The sequence below is a fragment of the Heloderma suspectum genome, chromosome 8, assembly GCF_057233095.1.
Source record: "Heloderma suspectum isolate Gila_16-S chromosome 8, 16-S_ref, whole genome shotgun sequence".
Taxonomy (NCBI): Eukaryota; Metazoa; Chordata; class Lepidosauria; order Squamata; family Helodermatidae; genus Heloderma; species Heloderma suspectum.
In genome coordinates this window covers 40,108,526-40,131,230 of record NC_139465.1, presented here as the reverse complement: position 1 = coordinate 40,131,230, position 22,705 = coordinate 40,108,526, and the positions used below count along the sequence as shown (strand labels likewise).

General features: G+C 47.9%; 2 protein-coding genes across 2 annotated transcripts in view; both read left to right on the top strand.

The window, feature by feature from the left end:
- Positions 1-2,639: 2,639 nt before the first annotated feature.
- On the top strand, positions 2,640-14,759 carry LOC146339059 (F-box/LRR-repeat protein 8-like). The gene is made up of 3 exons (XM_084812451.1): positions 2,640-2,924; positions 9,065-9,261; positions 13,340-14,759. The coding sequence occupies exons 2-3, from the start codon at positions 9,098-9,100 to the stop codon at positions 14,319-14,321; spliced, it is 1,146 nt and encodes a 381-aa protein (XP_084668577.1). The 5' UTR covers positions 2,640-2,924; positions 9,065-9,097; the 3' UTR covers positions 14,322-14,759.
- A 2,047-nt stretch (positions 14,760-16,806) lies between these two features.
- HSF4 (heat shock transcription factor 4) overlaps positions 16,807-22,705 on the top strand; it is a 34,483-nt gene continuing 28,584 nt past the window's right edge. The window contains exon 1 of the mRNA XM_084812051.1: positions 16,807-16,956. Coding sequence (XP_084668177.1) covers positions 16,834-16,956 — 123 coding nt within the window. The 5' untranslated portion in view covers positions 16,807-16,833. The remainder of the gene's footprint in view (positions 16,957-22,705) is intronic.

Here is a 22,705-nt window from a genome sequence, read left to right as displayed (position 1 = left end):
CTCTGTTGTTTCTAAGTATCCTATTAAGTTCAATGGGGCTTACTCCCAAGTAAGTGTGCCAAGGGCTGCAGACTTGCAGGGTGATCTTATGTCCACTCAGCAGTAAGTCCCATTGAGTTCAATGTGGCTTACTCCCATATAAGTGTGCCGGGGTTGCAGGCTTACAGCACAATCTTACATTTTATGTCTACTCAGAAGTCAGTCAGAGGTTTCCTGGGGCTGCGAGAAAACAATACAGCAGAAGTTAAGCCACGAAAACAAGACTCCCTCCCGCCCGCCATTTGTACACATACCAGGGAAGGAGGAAGGTGTGGAAAGAATCCTTTAACCCTCACCCCTAATGTGTTATGTGTACCCCAGGATGGCAACGCAGTTATAAGAGTGCCGTGACATCTGCTTAAGGTGTCCAACAGATGCGTGTGCTTGTGCTTAGTGTGAACCAGAGTTGCTCCATGTTTGTACGCTAGCCCACGTTGTTTTGGCAGCGCAGTTCGTGAGAAGCAGATTGCAGCCTGTCAGCAGTCTGTCCTGGGAATTGCTGGGGAGTGAAGACTCCTCCCCAGAGTTGCAGCTCACACACTGTGCTGCGGGCTGATAACATTGTACTTTGTGCAGTAACTGAGTGTCAGTAGTTGGCAAGCGTCCACTATGTCCAGGGAAAGAACATTCAGCCCCTTTTCAGATAACAGACTGTGAATGCCTCTAAGTAATGCGGCTGCTAGAGCACTTTCCTATATGTGACGTATTTCGCTGTATAAAAGCCCGCCCCACTGAACATTCAGGGCTCTCTTCCCCTTTGCTGACAGAGTGCCTGTGAGCCTCACAATAAACAGCTGTTCTGATCCAGAAGCCTTACCTGTGTCTAGTGTGATCCATTGTCCAGCTAGAAAACGAACATGCGAGCGTGTTCCGCTCTTACAACAAAGGCACTCGCTCAATTCAAACCACGTGGCTGCCGTGTAAAGGAGCCCTCCCTAATCCCACAAAGAAACCGAAAGCAGGAAGCTCTGGAAAGGATGTGGGTTTTTGCGGGTTTTTTGCTTAATGTAGAGACACCCTATAAGGGAAACAGAGAAACAGCAAGGCTAGGAGTGGGGAGAAACTGCAAGGTAAAGAGGTGGGGAGAGAGAAATAGTGAGGCAAAGTGGTAGAGGGGAGAGAAATGGCAAGGTGAGATGCTGGGAGTGGAAAAAGGAGGCGACTATCAGTGGCTACTAGTCCTGATGGCTATATGTTACCCCTCCAGTATCAGAGGCAGTATGCCTATGGACACCAGTTGCTGGGGAACATAGGCAGGAGGGTGCTGTTGCAGTCATGTCCTGCTTGTTGTTTTCCCGTGGGCAGCTGGTTAGGCACTGTGTGAACAGAATGCTGGACTAGGCGGACCCTTGGCCTGCCCCACCATGGCTCTTCTTAGGATCTAAAGAGCACAAGGGAATGGTCTGTGTGGATGGAAGACGTTTGGGCAAGACCAGGAAGCAACTCTTTCCTTCTCTTCCTGCCTGCCTCACTGTGATCAGCAGCAGGTTCAATAACAGGAAGCAGAACACCGTTTTTAATGTTGATAACTGAAAAAGGTGAGGACAAAGCATTAAACAAAGCCAGTAATAATTTCCAAAATCCATGTTGCTGTAATATCTTTATTAGGCCAAGCAAAAGATCACAAAAAATATGTGCAAGCTTTTGAGATCCGCAGATCTCTTCATCAGACAAGATATTGTAAAAGGCGGTGGGGGGAGTAATGGGGAGCAGGGGAAAGGTGTCTAGACAGTGAAGTCACATCCAGGGGTGTTGCTAGGCTCTTAGGAGCTCAAGCCTATGCATGTTTAGACATAAAAAAGCCCTACAACCCCCAGCAAGCTGTGCTGGCTGAGGCATGCTGGACTTTTTTTCTGTCTATGCATGCATAGGGTTGCGCCCCCAAAGATTGGGGGCCTAGCCAATCTGCATAAAAGCCAATCTGCATAAAAATGTGCATATGTCGATTCAGACCTATACATGCAAACGCAGAAGCAATTACTGGGATGTATTTATTTATATTTCATGGGCGGCGAAGCCAGCGAATTACTTTCCCATCCCAATACTCTCAGATCCATTGAGGGCGCAATCCTATGCATGTTTAGACGGAGAACAGGCTTACAACTCCCAGCAGCCCCCAGAGTGGGCTTCTCCGTCTAAGCATGCATAGGATCGCGCCCTAGACTGTCCCAATTAATTTGCGCCCTGACTCAGATCACCCCAATGGATTCCTCCCCTCCCCCCGAGCTTAATTGCCGTGCAGAGGGAGGTGGTGGTGGTGGTGGTGGTGATGAGGAGGGGGGTATTTGTTGCAGCCTGTGGAGAGGGGAGAGTTGCCCTGGAAATCCGCCTCGAAGGATGCTCCTTCTTCCTCCCCCTCGGGGCACAGAACTAATCACGTCGATCCGGCCGGAGCATTCCGTGCGCTCCCTTTCTCCTCTCCTTTTCCTGGACCCTCAAAGGTCCCCCGGGCGTGAAAGAGTTAACTCTCTCTTTTCCTCCCCCCCCCGGGGGGGGGCAGCAACGCAGCGCTTCCCCGGGCTCACGCCTGCGCAGCTCCGGCTGCCTGCGGAGCCGTCCGCGGCTCGCGGTTAATGGCAGGCAGCTGCCGCCCGAAAGCCACGTGGAGCGCGGGCGGAAAAGGAGCGCGGGGAGGCGCCGCTGGCGAGGCGCGTTTGCAGCGGAGGCGGCTGCCCCTGCCCTGCCCTGCCCTGCCCTGCCCTGCCGGCGCGGAGACCTGCCTGCGCCTCGCCGCGCGCGCCTGAGCCACAGAAGGGGCGCGCGCTGCAGCGGAGCGGTCCTGCTCCGGCGCCCTGCTTGCTTGGTTCCCGCTGGGGCCGCCAGCGGATCGCGGGGCGCGCTGCTCCTGTGCCTGCAGCGGAAGTCGGCCCCGCAGGGGTTAACAGGTGAAGGTGCTCGGGGCTGGTCTTTCCAGGAAGCTGGCCTCACCCGACTGGATGCCCTCGGGAGGCGTTGGCTTGCAGTTCCCAGCGTCCCCTGGGGGACGCTGGGAACTGCAGTCCCAACGCCTCCGGAGGGCACCAGTTTGGGGAAGGCTGTGGTTTAGGCAGGCGCAGGTGGCCGCCTCAGGGAACGGACTTTTAAGCGTCCGGAAAGGGAGAGTCATTGTTGATTAATTTGGTGCTGTCCAAGTGCGCCTGGCGCCCCTGCTTGCTTGGTTCCTGCTGGGGCTGCCAACGGATCGCGGGGCGCGCTGCTCCTGTGCCTGCAGCAGAAGTCGGCCCCGCAGGGGTTAACCGGTGAAGGTGCTCAGGGCTGGTCTTTCCATGAAGCTGCCCCCCCCCCCCCGGCCGACTGGATGCCCCCGAGAGGTGTTGGCCTATAGTTCCCAGCCTCCACTGGGGGATGCTGGGAACTGCAGTCCCAGTGCCTCTGGGGGGCACCAGTTTGGGGAAGGCCGTGATTAGGCAGGCGGCGATGGCTGCCGCAGGGAAGGAAAGGGTGAGTAATTGTGAATTAATTGGTTGTGACTGTGTTTTTGTTGCCTGCGTTCTTCTCGGCCCCCTTCCCATCCTCACCTTCTGCTTGGTTGTTTCCAAAGTCCTGCCTTCTGTGCGGAGTTCGTACTTCTACCTTTTCTTACACTTGTAGCCAGAGGGTTTACTTTAGGCCCGCAAGCGACAAGTGTGGACGGACCTCAGGTCTGCGGGATCTGCTTCTCTTTCTGTTTAAAATAATTAATATATCCTGCTTCACTCCCCCCCCCCCCCAGGCTCTCAAACTGGCTTGCAAAAGATTCTCAAGGGAACATCGCACTTAACTCTAGTACAGCGGGGGTGGACGGAAAGTAGATCTCTGGGTGATCTTCTGTAGCTTGCCAAGAGTTTCCAACTTCCAATTGTTTAACAATAGCAACAAATGAAAAATGGTTCCTCCACCCCAAATTAAGCCACTGAAATGAAAAATGCTTGTGGGGGGAAACCAGGAGCAAGTTTGTGGCTGAAAAAAAACGAGTGTTCAGTTCTGTGGCTGAAAACAAATTCCTGGGCTGAGCACGTGCCCGTAGGTTGCCTGTTCCTTAATTCTAGTTGCATGTCTAGCTCCTGAATCACTGTTTTTCAATTAGAGCTGGTTGGTAGATATTATTACTACTACATTTATATCCCGTCTTTTTTCCTCTTGCAATAAACCCAAAGCAGCTCACCTGGTCCCCCCCTCTCCATTTTATCCTCGCAGCAACAACCCTGTGAGGTAGGTCAGGCTGATAGTGACTGTCCCAAAGTCACCCAGTGAGCTTCATGGCTGAGTCAGGACTAGAACTTGGATCTTCTGAGTCCCAGTCCAACACGCTAACCATTACACCAGGGGTTCCCAACCTTTTTGGACCCATAGGCACATTTAAGAATTTGAGAAACTGCTGTGGGCACCAGTGCAAAATGGCTACCACAGAGTATGTGGCTATTCACATAATGGCTGCTGTTGGGGCCTGGCTAGTAAAAAGTGAGCTAAAGAGAGATGGGGAGAAACAGTGAGGGTAGAGGCTGGGAAGGGGAGAAACAGTGAGCTAAAGATTGGGTGGGGGGAAAGAAATTGTGAGGCTAGAGGCAGGGAGGGACGAACAGCAAGGTGGGGAGAGAAAGAGCAAGTCTAGGAGGGGGGAAACAGTGAGCTAAAGATGGGAGAGAAATAGCAAGGCTGGAGGGAGGGGAAAAGAGCAAGCTAAAGGAGAAAGAAAGAGCAAGGCTAGAGACAGGGAAGGGGGAGAAAGAAGTAGGCTAGAGACAGGGAAGAAAGAGCAAGGGAAGGGGTTGAGGGGGAGAAATAGTGAGGTTAGAGACAAAATGGGAAGAGAGCAAAGGTTTGTGTAGGTAGGAGACTGGGTGGGGCTAGGAAGCAACTCCTTCCTTCTCCGCCTGCCTGCCGACAACTGATCTGTGGCAAGTCCAGGACCAGGAAGGGGAAAACCATTTTTCAAGGTTTTGATGAAAACAATTTTTTTGAAGGGGGCAGGGAGTGGAGAGCTTTGTGGGTGCCACTTTGGCGACCCCTGCACTACACCATACTGGGTCTCAGGGTTTTAGCAAAAGCCAAATTTGATCTTTTAAGCCTGAATGGAGCCCACCCCTATAAACCAGGAACAGAAATTACATGGTGCCTGTATGGAACCAGGATTGTTCAGGAAGTACTTGCTGCCGGTGTTCTTTTACAAGAAACCTGAAGTCCACCAACCAGAGCTTGGGCGAATGAGTGGCTTGGAGGTGGGGCTACTCCAGAACAGTGGCTTGGGGCGTGTTGACCCACCTGTTGAACCCCATAAGCCACATACTGACATGTTGGCATTCACAGTTACAAATCTACTTCTGAGTTACTGTAGATCAAGGATTTTAACAGTATAATGTAATGAGTCTTCAAACAAATAAAAGCTGCCTTATAGGCCATAAGTAAAATTCAAAAATCCATATAGTTTAATACCTGGAGGGAGCAGTCCTATGACCGCTAGTAAGCGGCTTGACGGCCATAGGATATCTCGTTTTCCGGGAACTGACCTCGGAACCTGCGCTCTGAGGTCGGTTCCCTGACAATTGACCCCCCCCCTTCCATGCGGCATCCGCACTTGCAAGAGGAGCACGGAGCGGCTGAAAAGGGGCATGTCTGGGGGTGTTCCGGGATGGGCAGGGCAGAAATGCCTGTATGACACATCCAATACGTCATACAGCAGCCTCCTCCCCCGCTTGCCCCCCCCCCACGGCTAGACAGCCGAAATCAGCTGTCTAGCAGAAAAGGCAGGGCAGGAGGAGCGCGGAGGGAACGATCCCCCTGTGCCTCTCCGAGTTTGGAGGCGGCCACCTATCTGAATAGGATTGCGCCCTTATTAGGCCAACTCAAAGATATTCCCCAAATGTGCAAGCTTTTAAAACTTTGCACATTTTTTTCATCGTCTTCGAGCTGGCCTAACAAAGATACTATGCTATGTGAATGGTGGAGTCTTCTTGTCCTTGCTAGTATTAAAACCTTTGGGAGCCGGAAAACCATTGCTGATGTACTACAAATCGGCAATTGACCCGTAGGTCCCAGTCTACCTTCCTGACACTTGGGGATACTGGAGCGGGTGTGCAGGAATCAATACGGAATGGCCAGAACCTAAATCGAGGTGGTACCCTAAAATGCATGAAACGATTCAGTTATAATGGAATTAAAAAATATATTGCTTATGGGCCAGTGTTTTTGCATGGACTGGCCAGACACAGGCTGGCAGGTGGGAGCAGGTTTGTGACTGACTGAGAAAGCCTGTCTGCTCAGTTTTTCCTTTGGCTCCTTCAAGTAAATGGACTAGAAACTTCCTTGGATACAAGTTGAACACCCGAGAGGGGCCTGGAATATCCTCGAGGGAGGCCCAGACCTCTTGCAGTCATGTACTTGGGTGAAAGCCCATTTCTTCACTCAATGCAGTACCTGTATTTGAGTTCTGTGTAGAAATGTCACTGTACTTCTTCCATTTAGGTTTCATATTATTTCATTTATTACATTTCTGTACTGCCCAATAGCTAAAGTGCTCTCAGCGGTTCATGGTACGATAAAACATAATATACAAACTTTAACACTCAAACATTTGTTGACTGGGAGTTGGGAGATCTGGGTTCTAGTCTCCGCTCGGTCATGTTGAAAACAACAGAATGGCATTTAATAGGGACAAATGCCAAGTTCTGCACCTAGGAAAAAGAAACCAAATGCACAGTTACAAGATGGGGGATACGTGGCTCAACCACACTACGAGCGAGAAGGATCTTGGAATTGTTGTCGATCACAAGCTGAATATGAGCCAACAATGTGATGTGGCTGCAAAAAAGGCAAATGCTATTTTGGGCTGCATTCATAGAAGCATCGCTTCCAAATCCCAGGAAGTACTAGTTCCCCTCTACTCAGCACTGGTTAGGCCTCCTCTGGAGTACTGTGTCCAGTTCTGGGCACCACACTTTAAGAAGGATGCAGACAAACTGGAGAGGGTTCAGAGGAGGGCAACAAAGATGATCAGGGGACTGGAAACAAAGCCCTATGAAGAGAGACTGAAAGAACTGGGCATGTTTAGCCTTGAGAAGAGAAGACTGAGGGGAGATATGATAGCACTCTTCAAGTACTTGAATGGTTGTCACAGAGAAGAAGGCCAGGATCTCTTCTCGATCATGCCAGAGTGCAGGACACGGAATAATGGGCTCAAGTTACAGGAAGCCAGATTCTGGCTGAACATCAGGAAAAACTTCCTGAGTGTCAGAGCAATACGACAATGGAACCAATTACCTGGGGAGGTGGTGGGCTCTCCCATACTGGAGGCCTTCAAGACGAGGCTGGACAGCCCTTTGTCAGGGATGCTCTGACTTGGATTCCTGCATTGAGCAGGGGGTTGGACTCGATGGCCTTGTAGGCCCCTTCCAACTCTACTATTCTGTGATTCTATGATTCTATAATTCTATGTACACCGCCTTGGGTTCCTTGAGTAGGAAAATAGGCAGGATATAAATGTAATAAATGAATAAATATTTAGAGCAGTTTTAAAAAGCCAAAAAAATTAAAAGTAGAACTACCAGGATCTGATAAAAACTAAAACACCCCATGTACTGTGAAATGCTTGTGAGAAGAGGAAAGTCTGAGCCTGGCGCAGAGAAGATGACAATGTTGGTGCCAGGCAGACCTCACTGGGAAGAGCATTCCACTATTGGGGGCCAACACTAAGAAGGTCCTCTCTCTTGCTGCCATCCTCCAAATGTCCCTCAGAGAGCACCTAGAAGAGCGCCTCAGGTGTTGGTTGTAGCGTATGGGTAGGTTTGGTGGGTTTTTTTGCTATAACCATGTCTGGGCATCTCCTAGGAAGAGGCTAGCACCTCAGTCATCTGATGACATGGGCTCTGATCCTCTGTGCCACAGTAAATCTGTTCTAGTGTTTAAGGGGCCACACTGTGTGTGTGTGTGTGTGTGTGTGTGTGTCTGTGTCTTAACTGGTCCATCAGTGCCTCTTCCTCATTACGAAGCAGCCATTTAGATCCTGTCCCCTAAAATGTCTTTCTCCGGTGTTGAACCTCTTTTAGCCCGAAGTCCGCATTCAGTTTCAGAGATGCTCTGGGGGGCGGGGGGGGGGGGCAGTGGCATTCCGGTTGTGCACAGGGCCAAAGCGGTGGACCAAAAGTACCCACATATTTCAATGTGAAGCTCTTATCGCCAATCACTAAGCCTTAGGAGAGGCATTTCAACATTTTAGAATAGGGGAGAAAACCCACGTAAAAGCCAGGAAACCACCAAATGATTGTGGGTGAAAGGCTGAACTGGTACTTCATTCAGGTGGGTCAGGTTTGGCCTGAGGCTCAGCACCGGTCTATTTCATGGGCCTGCCCTCACTCCACCCACAGTACTACTGTCTACTCCTCTGTCCTGCAAATTCTCTCTTCTTGCACCTTTCAGCTGTTCCTTCTCCCCTCTCTGTGCCCTTCTTTGCACTGCAACCAGAAGACCTAGAAAACAGACCTCCAGCCTTTGAGCTGGAAACTCAGAACATCAGGAGGTGTTAAACTCAGATACTTCCTCTCCTCATCACATGATAAAAGTGGTCTTGGGAAATTGTCTCCTTGTGGTAAACTCACATTTCCTCATTCCTGTGTGTCAAGACGTTTGACTTGCCCTCTGTGTGGTCCCTTACCAGCGGTGGCCCAAGACATTTTGCTGCCTGAGGTGAAGGGCAAGATGGCGCCCCTCCCATTCCAAGTACAAGAGCCTATTGGCCTGGCAGCTGAATCTTGCTTCAGCACCGACAATCGGACAGCATCTTCCACTGCACCTTAAGGCAGCAGGCTTGCTTAGGGTGCATAGAGCAGGGCGCATGTCACTCAGGTCTCTCCAGGACCTTGCTGCCATCTCCCAGCATCTGTCACCTGAGGCTGTCACTGCTTCACTCTGCCTAATGGTAGGGCTGGCCCGGTCCTTTACAGGAGACCACTTCAACTATTGAGAGAATTTCCTGCTTTTTGCTGTTGGAATGTGATCTTTGGCATTTATTTCATAGGCTGACGGTCTTTCATCTCTGATTGCAATGTTTCAGTGAGGAGAGAGTTGCAGCTGATCACCCCGGAAGATGCCTAACCCTACCGGGGGCATTTGGAACTATATCCCAGAAGAAATCCTGGCTCACATATTTTCTTTCCTGCCTGTCAGAGACCGGCAAACCATCTCACATGTGTGCAAGAACTGGGCTGCTGTGGTTTCTACTGGTTCTGTCTGGAATTTTACAGAGATCAGGTAAGGAGAGGCAGCTTCTTGGGCTGGCTGGTTGTGGAGTTGAACAGGAACTTGTCAATCATTCACTTAGCTTGCTAACTATCCCCTTTATGTTGTGTGTCCCTGTTTCCATGCCTTATGCCTGTAGTCTCCAATGTAGCGGCTGTGGACACCTCCCTTGGTGCACACCAGACTTCCTACCCTTCCTGGTTTTTATTTTGTTAAGATTTTAAAAAATACTAGAACTGGTAGGTTGATATGCTTCAAAGTGAAGTGCTCCCCTCTAGGGCCACCAGTATTTGGGTTCGAAAGAGTGGGTTTGTGTTTTGGAGCTCACACCCCATCTTTGTCTTGTAACTAGGTTCTTGGGCAAGTTACTTCCCTTTTAGTCTCACCAGTTTGCCTTTGGGGAATGGAGAGTTTGGCAGCCATTTTGTGAGCGGACCCACAACATTCTCTCAAAATTCCAAATTTGCCAACCAACCCAAATGCGCCAACCAACCCAAAAGGGCTGGGAGCCCTTGCCTTATGCTATGTCTGGAATAACCTCTCCTTTCAGTCACAGAGGGAGCAATCCTACCAGGATAGACAGCCGCCTCTGAACTTGGAGGTGACCGCCTATCCAATGCAGGGCAGGAGAAGCGCAGGGGGGATCGTCCCCTCCGTGCTTCCGCCACCCTGCATTTGCAGCTATTCGGCTGTCTAACTGTGGGAGGTCAGAGCATGGGAAGTGGCAGCCGGACAACATGTTGGATGTGTCATGCTGGATTTCTGACTTCCCTGCCCCAGCACACCCCCAGGTATGCCCCATTTTCGCCGCTCCATACTCCTCTTCCAAGGAACACGGGGGCTGTTCCGCACTGGAACAGCTCGGGGCTGTTCCGCACTGCCTACAAGGCAGTGCAGGAAGGGGTGAAGGTCGGTTCACTGGGAACTGACCTATCCTATGGCTGTCTAGCCGCTGACTAGCGGCCATAGGATTGCGCCCTAAGTTGCTTCTCTCTGTCTAGTCTCGCTTCTAGATCCAATTTTGGAGTACGAACCACACCTCTAGGATCCTGTTGGCCTGGTTTTGACCATATTTTATATAAATTAACCAGAGTTCCTTGTGTCTGAACTTGGGAAATTAGGGTTAGTATAAACTCTGGTTTCAGAACAAGCCAAGATCTTAAACCATGGTTTGATCCTGGTTTAAGTCATTGTTACATTAATCAAGAGTTCCCCTGTGCGCGAATATAACAAAGAATCATGGTTAGTTTAAAAGCAGAAGGGAACGGAGGCGTGCCGTTCCTGGTGCAGGCAATGGTAAAAAAAAAAAAAAATGGTTTTAGTGTTGTGAATGGAAAGGTTTATTACTTACCATCTCTAGGGTCCTCTGACTTTCTCAGCCTCACTTCCCAATGGCCTTATTCTCACCTTCAAATCTACATTGACTGAAGATGGGGAGCAGGAAGCCAGACTGCACAAGCTGGCCCTCACCCCAAATCTTGATGTATCTGGTCGGCGTGAGGCCTCTGCAGTGGTTATTGCATTGTCTCTTCCTTCAGGACCCACACATGATCGGTGTTCTTAAGTCTATGCACTGAGCGCTGAACCAAAGTGCTTAAGGGTGCAATCTTATGCATGTTTTTTAGATTGGTGCAATCCTATGCATGTGCTGTCTAAACATGCACAGGAATGCACCCTTAAGGGCTCAGTCTTATAGATTGTGCCCTTGCTGCTTGGAAGCCTCCGAACTCGGAGGCTTCCAAGATTCCTGTGCCCTGCCAGGCTGAAGACAACAGGGCAGAAGGAGCAGTGGAGGTGATTTTTGCCTCCCCATCTTCCGCCTTTGGTGATTTTCCCTAGACTGCCTTTTTGATGGCTGTGAGGATGCAGTCTGACTCCCCTTTTGAAGGTCAGAGCGCTGTCTCCGACCTTGGAAGGTTTTTCTGAGCAAGCCTGGGATGCTTTCCCAGGGACCATAGGATTGTATCCTAATGTTTTGTTCTTGTTTCCCGCTGCATGTGCCAAGGCAGAGCCCACAGATGTGTACTTTACACGTCTCCTCACATTCACTTTAAGGGTGGACTGAAAGGTGAGAATGGGGTGATTATCATGCACACCCTTCCTTCTTTGTTCGGTTGTTTGCTATTACTGTATTAGACGGGCAACAGAAACTAGGAAATAGTTAATAACGTATGAGTGTAATACATCTGAACAGCTTGGTTACGGAGGTTAATTCTAGAACCCTGAAATTTAACATTGGCTAAAGGTTTGCCTGAAAAGAGTAAAAATTGGATGGATTTTTAAAAATTTATTTGTTATTACAGTTATATCGTGCCTTTTTTCCTGCTGCAAACCCGGATGGTGTATATGGTTCTCCTCTCCCTTTTATCCTCACAAAAACCCTGTGAGGTAGGCTAGGCTCAGAGTCAGTGACTGGCCCAAAGTCACCCAGTGAGATTCATGGCAGAGTAGGGACTTGAACCCCGATCTCCCGAATACCAGTCCAGCACGGTAACCACTACACCACAGGGGCACTTGCATTTAACAGGCATAACCTGGTGCATGAAGTTTGGCTTATAATAGAAAGCCCCTCATGCTTTATTTCTGAGCAGACACCCCCCCTTTAAAAAAAGCGGCCATATTTCCTGTTTGGGGGTTGGGGAAGGCTTACAGGTGCTCTGCATGTGTGAAACGGGCCACAAATGGCAGCAGGTCAGGCGGAAGTATTTTTTTTTAGCTTTTCCCTCATTGCTCTTTGCCTTGGAAGAAAGGCTTCCCTTGGCAGCTTTTGCACAATTCAAATACTAGGGTCTCAATCCAGTTTAGGACAGCTTTGAGAGGAGGGGCAAATGGTTAAAGCCCCTGGCTAGCGTCCCAACCTGGATTGGCATCCCAATCCCCACTATTTTTTAAGCTTATTTTTAAAGCAGTTTGCTTGGTTGCTGATCCTGTGGATGGGAAGTCACCTTGTCTAGTTTGGCCCTTTCTGTTATTGAAGAGAAGCAATGAGTCTTTGGATGCTCTTGGCCTCCCTGTCTTCTTTGGGTTCTGGAAAGATTGAAGATTGCTGCAATCTTGCCTTTTGGGGGACCTTTTGTGAAGCACATCCATATGTCTGCCTTGTACAATCCATGATGGCTGTGTTCTTTGAGTCAGTGATGCTCTTCCTGCTAGTTATGAGAACCAACGTTGTGTAGTGGTTAGAGTGTTGGATTGGGACTTGGGAGACCCGGGTTCCAGTCCCCGCTCGGCCATGAAGCCCATTGGGTGACTTTGGGCCAGTCGCTGACTCTCAGCCTGACCTATCTCACTAGGTTTTTGTGATAAAATGGAAAGGAGGGGGATCATGTATGCCATCTTGCACTCCTTGGAAGAAGGGCAGGAAAGAAATGCAATAAATAAATAGTTCTACCAACTTTATTTTAGAGATTGGACCATTGTGATGGGGTTGGTCTGTTCCAGCTTCAGACCGTGGATCTGAAAATGCAAAAGTTGGCCGTCCCTGGTCAAAATACTGGCCATGGATATAGGCCCGGAAATGTTACAATTGCCATAAGCGGCAGCAAAGCTTGGTTTTGTTTGCATCACCTCAAAGGGGCGCCTCCCACTCAGGCAAAGTTGACATCAGGGCTGCAGAACCTCAGTCTTGGAGGACCCCAGATGCCAGGCCCCTTCTCCTGCCTCCCCTCCCTTTTCCCCGGATCACCGGTCATTTGGTGGTTTCCCAGCGATTGCACAGTTTTTTCCTACGTTGTCAAAGGTTGAGCTGTCTGTCCTGACACTTCGGTAGTGGCGGTAAGAGCCTTGAGCTAAAATAGGGTGGTATGTTTGGCATTTTTGATCCCACCCCTTTTGCCCCGCCCACCACTGGAACGCAACCCCCAAGAGTTCTCCAAAATGGAGCTCAGCCCTCGGGCTGAAAGAAGTACAAGGCGCCTCATCTGCATGAATGGAGATGGCCCAGCTGCGGGGTCTTCTGGTTCACGTTTGTTTCCAGAATGAGTGAGTTGTAGCATCGCAGGGGACATGTTGAAAGCTTTCATTTGCTGAAACTCTATCAGTGCTGTAGTCATGACTTCTCCCCCCCCATCCCCTCCCTATCCTCTTTCAGTTGTGATGCTGAGGATGGCGAAGAGGACCACGACAGCATGTTGCTAAGGTTGCAGCCGTTCCTGGGCCACATCAAGCACCTGAAGGTTGTACTTGATCAGTCCCTGGAGTTAAACCGGAGATACATCACCAACATCCTAGATATGATGGCTTGGAAGAGCTGCAAACTGCGGGCTCTGAGTATTGTGTGCTTTGGGAAAAGTCCTTTTTTCTATTCAGGCCAAGATATCCTGCAGAGTGTGTGGAGGCTCTGCCAGGGCACGGACAGGATCGACCTTCAGTATATTGACTTCCGGCAAATGCCGTTTACTCTTGACAACAGGCTTGTTGCCATGATAGCACGCAGTAGCCCGAACCTGTGCACCTTGTTCATCAACAACCGCGCGCCCGGGGTCATCATCCTCAGGCCAGAGACAATTGTTGAGGTACTGAGGGCCTGTCCAAAGCTCTCTACCTTGGGGATATATCATGCCAGCCTGTCCAAGGGTATGTTTCAGGAACTGGGGAAACCAAACAGGGGACCCTTCAAGCGCCTGGACATCTTCTACGAAGGCCTGGACAATGACATCCCGGAAGAGCTTTGGGCCGGGCTCAGCAAGAGACATCCGCAGCTTCGTGTAGAGCTGGAGTTTGCTCCTACGGTCACTACGAGAAAGATGCCAGAGATCCTAAAGCCCAGCATCCCCATCCTTGCTCTGCAGTTTAACACCTTTACGCACACGGGAGATCTGGTGAGGCTCGTTAGCAACATCTACAGCCGGAGCTTAGAGAAGTTGGTCCTTTACACGGCCCCGTCTGCTGAGCTCAACTCTTCACTAATAGAAATGGCCAAAACGTGTGTGCGTCTGAAGGAGATCCACTGTAGCTGTGTGGTCAGCCAAGACGTGATCGACGCTTTCCTCCTGCACTGCCCGGGCTTAAAAAGGTATGCCCTGTCATCCATGATGTACTTCTGTGATGCGCCGATGACAGAGGTCATGTGACTTGACCTCTCAATGTGGGTGCCTTCCGTCATTTTGGAGCCCAAGTGCAAAGCGTTCTTTGGAGTAAGTGGCCTAGAAGTACTCTACTGCTATTTACTCCTTACTGAGTATAAGGAAGTAAAGGAAATTTATCTACAGATGGGGTAATTTACTACTGCTGGAAGAGGCACTACTGTTTTGGAGCTGTGCTACAGACATATCTTAAAATAGCCAGGGCAGGGGGCAGCGGTAATGGCCGACTAAATTCTAAATCCATAATCCCACATGGTGAGGGCACAGGCCTATTACTTGAAATCAGTGTCTTTCCCCCCCCCGGATGCTGGTTGTTTTAAAACATTTTATATGCTGCAGATGTTAATATTCTCCAGCTTTTATATAGTTATCATAATTCAGAGATCATGGTAACTTATCACAATAAAGATTTGCATGTAATATACAAATTATGTCGCAGTTTTGCTGATTATGGAGGTAAAAAGCTTATACAAAGAAACCCCCAAACTTACTTTGCAACATATTCTCAACTGTAGTAGCAAGTCAAAGTTGCGGGGAGAAGAGGCTGAAGGTTTGTTTCTAATCACTGTTGATGCCAGCTTATTTGTAAGTTCCCCTTTTAGAGTTTTTGCAGCCCCACCAGCCTAAAGCTATTGTACTTTTAAAGCTCTTGCCAAGAAGGAAACTTTCTGTACTCCCAATTTGGTGCTACAGCAGGTACATTAGGATATGACAGAAGTTGGCAGGGAAAGATTGCTTTTTTTCTTTGCCTTGGTCATTGGGTAGTTTCCTGACTTTTATGCACTCCCCCCACCCCCATTCTGCAAAGCTGAAATGCCTCTGCTAAGGCTTAGTTACTGGCAGTGAGAGCTTTAAGTTAAAATAGGCTGGTATTTTTGCCCTCCCGCTTTTGCCTTTGGCCCCACCCACAACTGGAAGGCGGCCCCTGAGAGTTTCTCTGAAATGGAATTCAAACCCTTGGACCGAAAGAGGTTCAACACCCCTGTTCTATATGTTCAGACCTAGTAGTCTACTGACTGGAGCTGACGCATATAGCCACCATCCAGAGACGATATTCAGTGCGTGGATGTCAGCTGCTTTGAGGGGCGGGGAAGGAGACACAATTGTGGCATTCCCCTCCCTTTTGCCTATAATTAGGATGTCTACTTGGAGAAAGTGGACCGGGAGACATTTTTCTCCCTCTCTCAAACTACTAGAACTCGGGGTCATCCCGTGAAGCTGGTTGGCGGGAGATTCAAGACAGATAAAAGGAAGGACTTCTTGACACAGTGCATGAACTATGGAATTTGCTACCACAGGATGTAGTGATGGCCACCAATTTGGATGGATTTAAAAGGGGGCTGGACAAAGTCCTGGAGGAAAAAGCTGTCAGTGTCCTGATGGTTATGTGCTACTGCCAGTACCAGAGGCAGCAAGCCTATGCACACCAGTTGTTGGGGAGCATGGGTGGGAGGGTGCTGTTGTGCTCATGCCCTGCTTATCATAGAAATCATAGAATCATAGGGTTGGAAGGCGCCTACAAGACCATCGAGTCCAATCCCCTGCTCATTGCAGGAAGCCTGATTCCCAGGCAGTCTCCCATCCACATACTAACCAGGGCTGACCCTGCTTAGCAGACGAGATCAGGTGCATCCAGCCCTTTGCTCGATTCCTGGCCAACAGCTAGTTGTCCACTGGATGAACAGAATGCTGGACAAGATGGACCTTTGGTCTGATCCAGCAGGGCTCGTCGTGTGTTCTTACTTTATAAGCAATCTTGCTGTTGCAGTCATCAGCTAGTTAACGGCTGGCTGGTGAGGAACTGTTGTAGCCTCTAGGCAGGGCCACTGGAGGGAGAGGGTGCCCTCTGAGGTATGCACAAGTCCTGGGATGATGCTTGCTGCCCTTGCACAGCACCACTAGGCAACAGATGGCACACTTTTAACTCTGCTGCTGGGTATTATATCTATTGTAATGCTTATTTTTAATGGCTTGAATTCTTCATGCTGCATTGCTTCTGCTGGAAACCACCCTGATCTGGGTGAAAGGCATCCCAGAAGCTGAATGAATGAACCAACTGGAGACTGAAGGGCTTGGAGCAGATGTGCTTCTCTCCACTTCCTTCAGGTTGTGTATGCAGAAGACAAGTTAACAGGTGCCCCCCCACTTGCCTCTTTCCAGTGGTTTGCTGACCTCCCGGCCTACCGTGTTTGTGCAAGCAAGTGTATTCTCTTTGCATGATGCTGCATCTTTATTCAAGGCATTGTGTGATCAAATACGGTGTGCTTTCACTCTGTGCATTGTCCCCTGTGGTTGCCCATGCCTGCACATTGTGCTGAGCTTGGAAAGGAGCCAACGGCGCTGCTGATGTGACTTGTTGGGGGAAGTGGGAGGATGTTTTCTCAGCTCTGCCCAGACCACTGAATGGCTCTTTTTCCCTCTGACACATGCAGAGAGAGAAAGAGAGAGGATTGTTATGGCAAAGTTATGGTACTAGTGTATTTGGCACATTGCAAAAACTATGCAGGATTCGTCCACTTCCCTGGCTATAGATGGCTACTCCAGTAATGTACCAGCGTTTCTCACCAAGCTGTGGACACTGGTAGAAGATCCTGACACCAACCATCTTATCTGCTGGAGTATTGTGAGTACAGCTAATGTTAGCTGCTGTTTTGAAGTTGAAAAGGATGACAAAATTAACTCGAAGGCACATAGGAGGGCATTGGGTATCGTGACGTCCATTGTCAAAGCAACTTTCAAGGGCTATGTTAGAAATCGAACTTCAGTCTTTTAGGATAGTGAGAGAGAATGGTTTTACAGATACATACTAGACTAATGCTGTGCATGTTTACTTAGAAGAACTAAGTTCCACCACATTCCACGGGGCTTACTCCCTGGTAAGATGCCATCTACAGATTATGGAGTGAGATGTTGAAATTCTGGACGGCGCCCTTCGGAGCGCAGGTGTGTGAGGGCTCATCTGTTCAGTCTGGAGAAGAGAGCATGAAAAGGCAAAAAGATACCTACCTTCAAATATATGAAGATCTCTTACGTAGATGATGGAGCTAATTTGTTTCCTGTTGCTCCACGTAGTAGCGGCCACACCATTTGGTTCAAATTATAAGAAAGGGATTTTCTTCTAAACCTTAGGAAGAACCCCCAGTGGTATGAGCTATTTAACCGTGGAACAGGCTGCCCTGAAAGGTGGTGAACGCTCCATTGGAGGTTTTTATGCAGAGGCTGGATTGTTGGGGATGGTTAAGAATTTCGTTTTGGTTCAGGTTTGATGAGAATTTACCAAAATTTGGAAAGTTCTCCACAGTTGGGATGAAAACATCTTGAGATTTTAGAAAAAACCAATTGTCCAAAAAACCTGACTTGATAGATTTGTCCATCAAGGCCCAGGGCTTTGAGTGCTTTGCCCTGGCTTTGAATCCCTATGTATTCAACCATGTTAGTGCTTAATGGGGGTTTCCATCTCTCTTTTTTCTGACTGGCTACTCATGTTTAACACCTACATGGCAGGCAGGTTCATTATGGTCCTCTCCCTGCTGGGAATAGCTGTACCTATTGAATTTGACTGGTGCAGATGGGAGGGAACTTGGGTTTTTTTTTTTTTTTAGAAAACTTAGGAAGATTCACAAAGTTCTTCATATTCAGGAGAAAAAAGAACTTGAGATTTAAAATATTCAAATGCCGGAAAAAGCAAAACTGGCAAATTCTCCCATCCCTGTGGATGGCCAGCCATAAAAGATGCTGTACCTATGGCTTTCACTGCAGTGGCAGGAGGTTGGACAATGCTTGAGCCCCTTCCAACGCTCATGATTCTATAAAAAGCTTGCTGTATGTAGTTGAATAGTACACTGCGGAGGGAGGATCTTGCTAAACCATTGGGGGAAGAGGGCTGTGCTAAATCTAATGTAGTAAACTAGCACATGTGGGGAACTTTTTATGTTGGGGAGTACATGGCAGTGTAACTTCTGCAGTCCACAGTTGAGGCTCCCACCACTTATTGCATATTACTGTTATTAATTTATATCCCACCTTTTTCCACTTGCAAGAAACCCAAGAGAGCTCACATGGCCCTCCTCCTCTTCATTTTATCGTCACAACAACCCTTTGAGGTAGGTTAAGCTCAGAGTCAGTGACTGGCCCAAAGTCATCCAGTGAGCCTCATGGCCTGAGTTAGGACTAGAACCCAGATCCCCTGAGTCCAACACTCTAACCACTACACCATACTGGCTCTCATAATGTTTCAGTTGGTTTTCATGCGTAGAGAATTGCAGCTTTATTTTCCTAAAGAATTGCTCCTGGAGTTGTTTGACCCATGCAGTTATCTCAAGAAAATCTTTACATAGCCACCTTCTTGAGAGAAGGAAATCCACTGCCCCGCCCTACCCCTTCCCTCTGTAGACTCTACAGGAAACACGGACCCAAAACACAAACATGATTTTTTCTTCTATATTGATTTAATTACAGATCATAGGATGCTTTCAGTTGCCTGCTGTATCCTTTTAGATAGCCTATGAACTGCTTCTTGATGGCTTTGCAAATTAGTATTTGGTTTAAACCATAAATTAACTACTTCAGAAGAAACAGATACAACTGGGCATTGTTATATCTACCTGGTAGCGTACAAATTGTAGTACCTGTTTCATCACAGGAGAATTGATTTGTGGGTGTTAAGCACACCATGGACATCTGGAGAAAATATCTGTGAATGCTTCAGAGTTTGCTGTTAGAAGCAGAAATCAATAAGATGCGATTCTTTTTAGCTGTCTTCTGGGTTTATTTTTTATTTAATGCATTCCTTAGCTGCCTTTCAAGAGTCCTTCCAAGGCTTTCCAATATAAAACATTTTAAAACCTCATTTACTTTATTTGGCTTTCAACCAGAAGTTTTTTATTTAAGTTTTTGGGTTTGGCTTGTTTTGATTGGTTCATTCTTAAATTCATTTAAAATAGATTTGTGATTATATAAATCTATTTTAAATGAATGTAAGAATGAACCAGCTAAAATGAGACAAATCTAAAGACGTAACTAAAGCCGTTTTAGTGAAAAGTCAAATAAAAGTTTTAAAAAGTTTTAAAATGTATTGTTTTGTACATTGCTTAGAGATTCATTTTAATGTAAGTGGTTCATAAACATTTAGCATTGAAATTGTGATGCCAGAGAAACTGAACTCTCAGAATTTTCTCCTATATTTCTCATTTTCTCACACGAGTGTAAGAATGGACTTCATGAGTTACTGCCATGTTTGGCCTTCATACATGCTATGGCATAGTTCACTGTTAGCTCTTTTCTGCTCACCCACATCCACCAACCCATCTACCTAACAAAAGTTTATTCCAGGAGCTAAGCCCACTTTCCCGCGGGCTTAGTTTGTTCTAGGCTTCATCGTGCGTTTACCCATTGAGACTCTGTGCACATGCACGTCTGTACGCGCATGTGTGTACATGGACACGTCTTCGCAGACAATTTCCCCTGACAAGTATCAAGGCAGTCTTTGTGAATGGAAGACAGATGCAGCCTCTCATAGATCACTAGCTACAGCTGGAAGTAATATAAGCAGTATGCAGATACAGCATTAAAAAGATAAAATTCAATTCATAAAAAAACAAGAAGGCAATGTATGAATAAAAACTGTATGCCAAGTTTCCTGCTTACTGGAACAAAAAAATATTATTTGCATGGTTGGCTCAGGTAGGTCTCCTTTGACAAGGTGTTCCAAAGTAGGAGGGGCTGTCCTACCAACCAGACTCCCAAACCTTTCTGGGGAAAGGCCCTATTTAAGAGGTTTTCTGCTAACCACGGTGAGTGGGAGAGCTCCTTTTGGTTCCCTTACATCAGGGGTGGGCAACTTGTGTTTCGGCCTACAACTCCTGTCAGCCTTAGCCAGCATACCCAGTGGGTAAGACATGATGGGAGTTGTAGGCCAAAACATCTGGCAGGCCACAAGTTGCCCACCCCTGCCTTACATGAATCTGCCTAGTTACTGAGACTGAGCATGGAAACCCTTGTTTGATGGTGACCTATCTGACGACCTGACTAGATGCTCTCCATAGGTACGTTGCCTGGCACCACTTTTCATCCTCCATTCTCCCAGATATTTTAGATGCGGAGTTCTTACATAATGTGCTAATCTGCCTCATCTTTCGTCTGTTTTTATGGATGCATTCAAAGAGCAGTGTAGGCATCTCGTGAAATATGTATAAAAATGAAATATATGCATTTTAATAAGCTGCTTTTCAAGGTGCCTGCTAAAATCATCAATGGAGAAGGGCCGTAGCTTAGTGGTATTGCATATGCTTTGTGAGCAGAGCATCCCAGGTTCAATCCTGAGCATCTCCAGGTAGGGCTGGGAATGACTTCTGCCGGAAACCCTGAAGACTTGCTGCTCGTCAGTGTAGGTAATACAGAACTAGACGGACCAATGGTTTGACTTTGTATAAGGCAGCTTCCTATATACCTGAGTATATCACTCAGATCCTAGCAAAACAGGAAGCTCTTTTACAATGTCCTTTTCTCCATCATGGAATAAATATGGCATTTTCCCCCTCTAGAAGCAACATGGAACAACTTCCATAGCTAGGTTTGCCATGTTTCAGGCTATGAGCTGCCTTCTCCAGGTTTCCAAGTCAAGGAGTAAAATATCAGGGTAAGAAGCGGGAAGCCAAAGTTGCAGGCTTGTTTCCCTCATCCTTTATCCTAAAGTTTTAAAATAACTTTTCTTCCAGGATGTTCTTCTAGTTTTGGTATCCTCTCTTTGTGGGAGAGAGCAATCATTTACCAAAGGAGTATTAATAAATACATTTTGTAAACATATGGAGGAGTAATACTGTACTGGAGAGCAGCTGGAAGGAACATCTCTTAAATATTGCTCCCACGATGAGCAGCTTTCACCCTCTGCCTCTCAAGGTCTGAATCTCAGGAGATCCATAATTATACCTGTGGCAATCTCCAGTATATATGATGGTGCTGGAAAAGGGTGTGCGTCTGTAATCAACTGAATTTGGAGATACTGTTTTTTTAAAAATCCGGAATACTCCCCATGCAGTGCAAACACTGGTTCCTCTTATAATTGAGCAGTCCAAAGCGGAAACATGCAAAGGCCAGGCAAGAACTGTAATCCAATATGTAGCAAATCTAAACTGCTGCTCATCTTTGCCTTGTAATAGGTAGCTCCACTCAGGGCATTTGAACCCAGGACTTCCTTGTGTAAGTCCATCACACTGCTCACTGCAACACACACATCTTGTTTGATTTAAATTTTGCTTAAGGCCATTTGGTCAACAGTGGGCCACCATTTTCCCAAGCGCTGACGAACCACGCCTTAATGTTGTGTTTGGTAACACCATGTTCTTCTCCCACTACTGGATTATGAATAGCAGCAATTTACTGGTAGACTGCCAGCTTCTGCCTGGTGCCCTTATCTGAGGCCATGTGAACATAGGGACCTGCCTTATACAGAGGCAGACCCTTGGTCCATCTAGCCCAGTATTGCTGACACTGACTGGCAGCAGGTTGCTGTGGTTTCAGGTAGCAGTTCTTCCAGCCCTATCTGATTACTCTGGGAAGTGAACCTGAGACTTCTACATGCAGAGCAGGTGCTCTACCACTGAACTATGTTCCATCCATCCATCCATCCATCCATCACTATGGGGGCTGTAGTTGCTGCTGAATGGATCCAGTGCCTGGTGTGATCATGACATTAGGGGCCTGCTCTGGGCACCGCTATCCCCTTAGCAGCCGTGCATATGCATTGTGCTGAAGAAGTCGCAACCCTGCTGCTTCTCCTTGGGCCTCCTCTCTCGAGCAAGAGTGCCTGGTTCCTCTTCAGTGAAGCTGGTAGTTCTCCAGTAAACAGACCCTACATAAGCTGCGGCTGGCTCTGAAACTCCAATAAGCGTTTGTTATTATTTGCCTTATTCGATTTGGTTCCACCTATAATCGACCCAGTTTTGTCAATATTCTGTTCTTGATTTTCCCCAGCTTGTACATCAGCCCCTGCAGCTTCTGCTTATGTTGGCTCCACTGCCCAAGTGGCAATTTTTTTTTTTACACCAACAAAAGCTGGCAACTATTCACTGGTGAAAGATTTCACTAATAGCCCAGCCTCGATGTCATTCCTTCCCATTGTCTCATAGCAGTCTTACACAATCTGATGCCCTCCTGATGTGCTGGGCTACAACTCCCAGGATTCCCCAGCCAGCTGTCCTGACTGAGGGATTCTGGGAGGAGTTGCCCAACACATCTGGAGATTGCATGGTTGGGGGAGGTTGTCTGGGGCTGATGGGAGTTGAAGTCCAAAACATGTGGAGGGTCACCAGGTTGGGGAAGGGTGGTGTAAACTTTCAAGATGGGGGCAAGTCTAAGAATTATGTTATGGCTGG